The following is an 8,484-nucleotide window of genomic DNA, read 5'->3' as shown; positions in this document are numbered from 1 at the left end:
CGCAGGGAGCCGCCTCATTGGTCCGCGCAATCAGGAGTCCGGTAGCCTTTCTTTTTAGCACTCGGGGCTTCGGCTCACTTCTCTTCGAGTGAGCGGTCCTTTCCTTGTGATAGCGCTAGGTGCTAGTCCAAAGAGATCCGGACCAAGCCAGCTGTGGTAACGGCCTTGGGATTAGCCAGGAGGAAGCGGCGGGCACGGCCTCCGGGTGAAGGGTGATGAAACTGCTTTGTCTTAGGGCTTTCCATACCCTGTTTCCGCGACTCCCCCCGCCCCCATTTTGCTGCCCCTACTCTCCCCTCACTTTCCAGGATCTTCCTAAGGATTTGAGCTCCGCTTCCAGGGGCGCCGCCTCTGCGCCTTTGGCCCCGCCCACCTCGCGCCACCCTGTCGGCCCCGCCCCCTTCACTCGTCTGGCCCCGCCTGCTCTCGCGCGACTCCCCCTCGCTCTCGCTCTCGCCGTTGGCTCCTTGCTCTGGTCGCTGACTGATCCTATCTTTGTCCTCTCACTCCGTCGTTGGCGCCTCCGTGTTCCTTAAATTTGGTTCTGCCTTACTCTGACTTTTGCATGTTGTGTCTCCATTAATTTTGCCTCCTTGACACTATGCTTCTCTTCTATTGGTGCGGGGGGGGGGATCACCGGATTCAGCACCTGATCGGGCTGCATCTGTCCAGGTTTAGCAGATTGTGTAGAGGCGCTGTGCTGGGGATTAACTGGAGGTCCCTCATTTTAAGAGCTCCTGCCTGGTGGGGCCTATAGTACTCCCTGTGATGAGTCTTTCATGAAGGAATTAATAGTGTTGAAAGTGCTTAGGGGAGGAGGTATTAGAGGATTTTTCCTCAAAAATTTTTTTGCGAATCCTACTGGATTCGACTCAGTCTTGTACTAAATTGCACTTTTCTCTTCAAATGTCCTTGTTTCTGATGCAGAAACCGATGCTAACCTGGGTCTTTTAAACATTTGCTTGTTTTTTTTTCCTCAGTGAGTTTATCGGTAAATTTCAGGTATACAGTACAGTTAGCATTCGTCATTGGGATCTTGTACCTTTACATGACAGGTCTTGGTTCTCATTTTTTCCCCTTGCCCCTGCCCTCCCTTCACCCCCTTCTCCCTTCCCTATTTACAAAGACTTTATTTCAATTTTTTCATTTTCTCATATTTTTTCTTTTCCCTTACTAGCTTTCCCCTACCCTTCCCACTTTCCCTACACCTTTAGCCCCTTTCATCCTATTTCCCATTGTCAATTAGGAGTATATCTTCAATATGTATCCATTTTCCCATGAATGAATCTACTTTCTCATTCTTTTTGGCTGAGTAATATTCCATTTTATAGAAAAACCACATCTTCTTTATCCAGTTTCCAACGGACGGGCAAATGGGCTGTTTCCAAGTTTTAGCTATTACAAACTGTGCCGCTATAAACATAGGTGCACGTATATCACTGTGATAGGATTCTTTTAATTTTTTTGGGAAGATACCCAACAGGGATGGCTGGGTCAAATGGAACCTCTAGTCCCAGCTCTTTGAGGTATCTCCATATTGATTTCCATAGTGGTTGCACCATTCTGCACTCCCACCAACAATGAATGAAGAGGGTTCCTTTCTCCCCACAACCCAGCCAACATTTGTTATTGTTTGATTTCTTGATAGCAGCCATTCTTTGTGGAGTGAGGTGGAATCTCAGTGTTGTTTTCATCTGCATCTCTTGATGACCAGTCATGTGGAACATTTTTTCATATATTTACTTACTGTTTTTCTTTGTCTGAGAAATGTCTGTTCATTTCAGATGCCCATTTTTGAATCAGGTCTTTATATTTGGGGGGCTGATTGTTTTGAGTTCTTTATATATTCTAGATAATAGTAACATTTGCTTGTTATTAAAACCATGATGTGGTGTTTTTTGCAGTGCTGGGGATCAAACTCAGGATCTTGTGCTTGCAGGGCAGGAGTGTTGCCACTCAGCTAAATCCCGGGCCCTAATGTGGCCTTGTTTTAACCAGTCAGTATTGATAGGGCTTCAGAGACCATCTAATTTCTCAGTGAAATATATGAGAGTGATTGATACAGGCTTAGCCACCCTTTTTGGCGATGCTGGGGTTCAAACCTAGGGCGTGTTCAAGCTGGGTGGGTGTTCTGCTGCTGAGCTCTACTCCCAGGCCCAGAATCAAACTCTTGATGACCTTTTTCAAGTTTTTCTGGAGAGTTCTTACCCAGTTTTTCAATTACTTGGCAATCTTAGTAGGAAAACTAACCACCGACAGTGAAGAATATTCCTCCTAGCCAGTGTGTTAGTCTAAATGTGCATTATTCAGACGACAGTAACTCACCCCTCAGGCTCCTGGAGTCAGGTATATCTGGGGTCTGTTACCAGCTCCACCCTTTGCTGGAAAGTTTGGCAAAGAAACTTCCCTTATCTGACCTCCAGTTTTACCTTCTATGGAAAGAACATTATAAACACTTTCACACAGGGTCGCGGTAGGGATTTGCTGAAATTCTCCTTATGATAAAAATCACTTTTCGGTTTTTGTAAGTTGTAGATCTTAACACATGAGCCCTCTATGTTTAAGATTCCTATCTTCTTTGCTCAAACTAGCAAAAAGCCTGCTATGTTGCCCTTTCCCAGGTATCATGACAACCCTGGATGACAAGTTGCTGGGGGAGAAACTACAGTACTACTACAGTAGCAGTGAGGACGAGGACAGTGACCATGAAGACAAAGACAGAGGCGGGGGTGCCCCAGCCAGCAGTTCCATGCCTGCAGAGGCTGAGCTGGCAGGTGAAGGCATCTCGGTTAATACAGGTATTGGAAAGCCCCCAGCTTTGGGAGCAGTCTTTAAAAATCTCTGTTCATTAAGTGCGTTTCAGTTAGAAGTCACCTTCTCTCTTTTCTCGGACTTTACTCACATCAGAGATAACCCAGGGTTGTCATTTTGCTGTGTATGCCTCTAGCTTTGGTACTGTACAATGCAGATATATATATATGCCTGACAGCAGGGCAGTGAACAGATTGGCCTGGGCTTGAATCCTGTGTCTCAAATTAATAGTTATTTGATATCTCACAAACAATAGCATGAGAATATTGGTAGTATGGATTCCGAGAATGGCACGTTTATACTTTCACTTTTTTTTGTGGTGCTAGGGATTGAACCCCGGATCTTGTGCATGCTAGGTAAGCATTGTACCACTGAACTACATCTCCAATCCTACTTGTACATTTTAATATTGTGTATGCACAATATTTATAGTTTAGTCAGCAGTATAATATTTCAACATATACTTTCCTCTCCCTCCTACTGTTATTAGACATTATGATTATTTGCCAGCCTACTGGATACCAAATAGTCTTTTTTTTTTTTTTTTTTGAGAGATGTGGTCTCTTTATGTTGGGGCTGGTCTTGAACTCCTGGGCTCAAGTAGTCCTTTCGCCTCACCTTCTCAAGTAGTGTAAGTGTGTGTCACTGTGCCCAGTTTGTCATTAAAAACAAAACAAAACAGAACAAAAGAAACCCTAATATATTTGGAGTATCTTTCATGGCAGGAAACATAGAACTGTCTCATTTTTTCTGAGTGTTATTTTCCTTTGAGTGGATGACTCACAATTAACTCACTTCTTCATGTTGGATGCCAGATTAGCCCTTTAATTATTGCAGACTGTGCTGCAGTGCACCTTATCATGTGTAGATGACTACTCTGCCCGGTGGCAGAGGACCTGGTGCTTCTGTGTTAGCTGTGGCATAAGAAGAGCAAGCTTCAGACAGATGAGAGCTACGCCACTGTGTGAAGTGCTTCATAATTCCTTGCTGATTCTTGGTCACATGCACGATCACCCCACACAGGTCCAAAAGGTGTGATCAATGACTGGCGCCGCTTCAAGCAGCTGGAGACAGAACAGAGGGAGGAGCAGTGCCGGGAGATGGAAAGGCTGATTAAGAAGCTGGCTATGACCTGCAGGTCCCATCTGGATGAAGAGGAGGAGCAACAGAAACAGAAGGACCTCCGGGAGAAGATTAGTGGGAAGGTAATCAGGAGCAATTAGGCTTTTCTCAGAAGCCACGCTGGCTGCTAGAACCGGACTTAGTGATTCAGGAGATGCAGATTGTTGGATATGGCTTCTAAAAACTGCAGTGTATAGCAAGTCAGAGAGCCACAGCCTAAATCAGATACACCCAGGTTTGACTCTCTACTCTGCCACTAGGGACTGTGGGAAAATCTCTTCCTGAGTCTGGTTTTTCATTGGTTATATGAGGTCAGTATGTCACACCCCTAGGGTGATGTGGACAAAATGCCTGTCACATTGACTGGCCCCGAGAAAGTGCCCAGTGCATGTTAGCTTCCTGTCTTATCCACATCATGTTTTAGGCCAGAAATAACCTTGTGAGGGTGGTAGGGTTATTCCTATTCTACACATGATGAGAGCAGTGCTTAGAGAAAAAGTGACTCTTAGAGTAATTCAAACTGTAATGCTAGTAGAAGCTAATATTCCAACTCACATGTTTTTTTCTTTGCTGGTACCGAGGATCAAACTCAGGACCTTGCACTTGTGAAGCAGGTGCGGTGCCACAGAGCTAAATCTCTGGTCCTCTAACTCACATTTTTCTGTTCTTTCTATGATGTTTTTCCATCTGAAGCCCATTCATGAGGAATGAAGGAGGGATCATGGTAGAAGCAAATACTCTGGAAGATATTTGGAACCAGGTCCCTGACTTTCTGCTACTTTAAAATCACTCTTCTGGTCTTCTGGCCATGGAAGAATGTCTAGGAGTGCTGCAGATTGCTTAGGTGTGGCCTAAAGCTAGAATACCAGCCACGAACAGGGAGCAGATAGGATCAGTAAGCCAGGAGCCATTCCTCTTGACCAGGGGGATGATTTCAGCATAGAAAACTAGAACAAAGATAGTAGCAGGTTAGAAAAAGTCATGTGGTGGACTAAGATGGAGCTGTGCAAGGGGAAGAAAATTGGTAATAAGTGAAACTGAACTCAGAATGGTGCTGTTTAGAATGAATAGTAACAGTTTCTGTTCTAATCTAGTGTGGTCCCCAGCTTCACATCCTCTACTGTGCCCAGGGTTAGGCAGAGTGTAAGTTTATTACATGAGCAGGGATACCTTTGTGCACCAGGCAGGAGAAGGAAAACTTCATAAATTAAGCTGGCTGTAGGGCAGTTTGCCAGCTACTCAGAGCCACTTCCTTATATTGAGGCAAGAGACCAGAATAGAGTACTGGGGAGCGGTTAGGCAAAACAAAGCATATTTATATATAATTTTATGAAACTTGAAAACATGACATATACCTGTAAATTATTATTAACATTAGCTAAGAAGCAAAATGGGTTTTAACTGAGTTGATATACCCACAGCTGCTGCTATGAATGCAAAACTATTCCAGCATGTGGCTGGTAATTAAAAAAAAAAAAAGAAGTTTCAGTGTACATGACCATGAATGTATTGTATGTAGGGCAAGGATTATGAGTGTTCTTTTTTTTTTTTTTGGTTTTTTGAGACAGGGTCTCACTATGTAGTTGAGCCTGACCTGGAACTCACTGTGTAGCCCAGGCTGGTCTCGAACTCCCAGTGATCCTCCTGCCTCAGCCTCCCGAGTGCTGGGATTACAGGTGTGCGCCACCATGCCTGGCTATGAGTGTTCTTTTTGAAGTTCTTTAATATCCTGTTGTCTTTGTTTGTTCTTTTGGTACTGGGTATTGAATCCTGGGTCTTCGCTCTGAGTGATTTCTGCCCCCACTTTAGTTTTTAAATCTTGAGAGCTTGTTTGGAGGTTCTAGCAGGGCAGTGCAGCTACTCGTATACCCTTGACCAAGGAAACTGTCCTCTGTTGGGGGGGTTCATCCTCTTCAACTGAGTGTGCAGCTTAGGGAGGAGGGCACATGGAGTGGTGAGGGAGCAAGGGGACACCCGCCCAGCCAGCCAGATCGGCTGAATCAGCGCTGGCCATCAATGGGGTGACAGGTGTTACAGCCACATTACCCTCACGTTCTTTTTCTTTAACCTTAAGTCAGGATCTCACTAAGTCACTTAGGTTGCCCAGACTGGGCTTGAAATTATGGCTGTCCTGCTTTGGACTGCTGGGATTATAGGCCTGTGCCACCAGGCCTGGCTTCCTATTTTCTTAACAACAACAACAGCAGCAGCAGCAAATAAAATAATACACTGTCAAAAAGAAATAGGTCAATGAAATAATATCTGATGATACCTATTTCAGTTGAAAGGTGGTAGAGTAATGTAGTTAAAATAGGTTTTTCTTTTTCTTTTTTCCCTACTTTGCAACACAATTTACATTACCTAGTACAGTGTTCATGTGCAAAACCTATGATCCAACTATCCTTTTCTTCATACATCATAGGAAAACTTTTGTGTTTATACCAGGAAATGTGTGTAAAAATACTTAAAATAGTATTATTTATAACATTAAAAAACTGGAAAAAAAAAACAAATGCCCATCAGTAGTCCAACAGATGAACAAGTAGATCCTTATCCATGCAACAGAATGTTGTACATCAGTGGAAATGAACCAATTGTAGCTATGCAGCATTATGAATGAATATCATTAATGATATTGAATAAAGAAAGAAAAATGCATTAAATATGATATTCTTATAAAGCTTAAAATAGTAAAATAAAATACTGTTTAGAGATGAATAGATGCTATGGAAGAGTGAGATATACTTCTGATTTTGAAGGGGCACAGACAACTTCTAAGGTGCAGGCAGTATTTTGTCTTAACCCGAATAGTGACTGCATCAGTTTTCATTTAATTATTCATTAAAATATATACATCAAAAAAAAAAAAAGCCTGGGTTTTAAAAATCTAGTTTGAGTCTTGGTGTTACATTTACTACCTGTTTGAACTTGTGCTGCAAATAATGTAAAAATCTTAGAACCTCAGTTATGAAGAAGGGATTATAAAACTCTCTGATGGGGTTACCATAACAATCCAGTGAGAGCCAGGCATGGTCGAGCATGCTTGTAACCCTGTCTCCTTTTGGATCAAAGCAGGAGGATTGCTTGAATTCAGAAGTTTGGGGCAGCCTGGGCAGTACAGTGAGACTTTTTTCTCTCACTTTCTCTCTTTTTTCTTTTTTTGGTGCAGTACCAAGGATCAATCCTAGGCCCACATGTGTACTAAGTAAATGCTTTGCCACTGAACTGCATTCCTATCCCTGACCTCATCTCTTAAAAAACAAAGATAATGTGCCCAGAGCACTTAGCATGTGCCTCATGTGTTGTAAGTGCAAGGGGCATGTTGCGTTTGTCATGAGTGTTCACTGTGTGTGTGTCTTTATCCTTACATGCTGCTCCTCTTGCAGATGACTCTGAAGGAGTTTGCCATGGTGAACGAGGACCGAGATGATGAGGAGTTTCTGCAGCAGTACCGTAAGCAGAGGATGGAAGAGATGCGGCAACAGTTATACAAGGGACCCGAGTTCAAGCAGGTTTTTGAAATTCCTAGTGGAGAAGGGTTTTTAGACATGATTGATAAAGAGCAGAAGAGCACCCTCATCATGGTCCATATTTATGAGGATGGCATTCCAGGAACTGAAGCCATGCACGGCTGCATGATCTGCCTTGCTGCAGAGTACCCGGCTGTCAAATTCTGCAGGGTGAAGAGCTCGGTTATTGGGGCCAGCAGTCGGTTTACCCGGAATGCCCTTCCTGCCCTGCTGATCTACAAAGGAGGGGAATTGGTTGGCAATTTTGTTCGTGTCACTGACCAGCTGGGGGAAGATTTCTTTGCTGTGGACCTTGAAGCTTTTCTACAGGAGTTTGGATTACTCCCAGAAAAGGAAGTCTTGGTGCTAACATCTGTGCGTAACTCTGCCACCTGTCACAGTGAGGACAGTGATCTGGAAATAGATTGAACCGATGGTCTTGTCACACAGATTTCTCACTGTTTGGGTCTGGAAGACACATGTCTGCTTATTTTTGTTCCTTCTTATGTCCCTGGCTTTTTAGCTGTTCTTTGTAGTCTCTTTTATTATGTGGAAAGTAAAGACATTCTTAGATTAAATCAGAGTGCTAAATCACCTTTTGGCTAGCAATAAAATGACTTAAAATTATATAAACAGGAAGCCAGGCTTTGAGCTGTTTACTTAAGATTCTCCAGCATGACATCTCTGTTATTGTTTCCAGTCAATATTTACATGGCATCCTAAAAACAGTGTCCTGGAAATTGTATTATGATAAACTCAGAGGTCTGTGCCAGGTCTAAGAATAGAATTTTCTCTGCAGTGTGTTATTTGAAATGTAAATCATACATTTCCCTAATCAAATGATTGTGATTTGTATTTACTTATAATCAAATCCATAGCCCTTATAAAGCAGTTCAGCGTTTTCCTCAGACCCTCTTCCCCAAGATCTTGTTTGAAGGTTCCAGTTAGAGCCGGGGATGTAGCTCAGCAGTAGAGTGCTAGCCTAGCGTGTGTGACACTTTGATTTGGTTCCTGGTACTGCAAAAAAAAAAAAAAAAAAAAA

The 8,484-nt window shown here is 43.2% G+C and overlaps 1 protein-coding gene across 5 annotated transcripts; it reads left to right on the top strand.

The window, feature by feature from the left end:
• On the top strand, positions 1-8,484 carry Pdcl (phosducin like). 5 transcript variants are annotated; one of them, XM_010613478.3, is made up of 4 exons: positions 1-41; positions 2,622-2,798; positions 3,835-4,016; positions 7,320-8,484. In XM_010613478.3, the coding sequence occupies exons 2-4, from the start codon at positions 2,627-2,629 to the stop codon at positions 7,869-7,871; spliced, it is 906 nt and encodes a 301-aa protein (XP_010611780.1). In that variant the 5' UTR covers positions 1-41; positions 2,622-2,626; the 3' UTR covers positions 7,872-8,484. The 5 variants fall into 5 exon arrangements, with proteins under 5 accessions (XP_010611780.1, XP_010611778.1, XP_010611777.1 ...); XM_010613476.3 differs by having other exon boundaries at positions 27-156; XM_010613475.3 differs by having other exon boundaries at positions 27-212.

Source organism: Fukomys damarensis, unplaced genomic scaffold, assembly GCF_012274545.1.
Source record: "Fukomys damarensis isolate Sample0158 unplaced genomic scaffold, DMR_v1.0_HiC HiC_scaffold_36, whole genome shotgun sequence".
Classification (NCBI taxonomy): domain Eukaryota; kingdom Metazoa; phylum Chordata; class Mammalia; order Rodentia; family Bathyergidae; genus Fukomys; species Fukomys damarensis.
This window is presented reverse-complemented; position numbering and strand designations above follow the sequence as displayed.

Excerpts from the sequence above, each read along its gene's own strand:
- Pdcl (XM_019205968.1), top strand. The coding sequence starts at position 2,546 with ATGAGCCCTCTATGTTTAAGATTCCTATCTTCTTTGCTCAAACTAGCA. Across the intron at positions 2,799-3,834 it reads AGGCATCTCGGTTAATACAG|GTCCAAAAGGTGTGATCAAT; the intron begins GTATTGGAAAGC and ends CACCCCACACAG. Across the intron at positions 4,017-7,319 it reads GGGAGAAGATTAGTGGGAAG|ATGACTCTGAAGGAGTTTGC; the intron begins GTAATCAGGAGC and ends CTCCTCTTGCAG.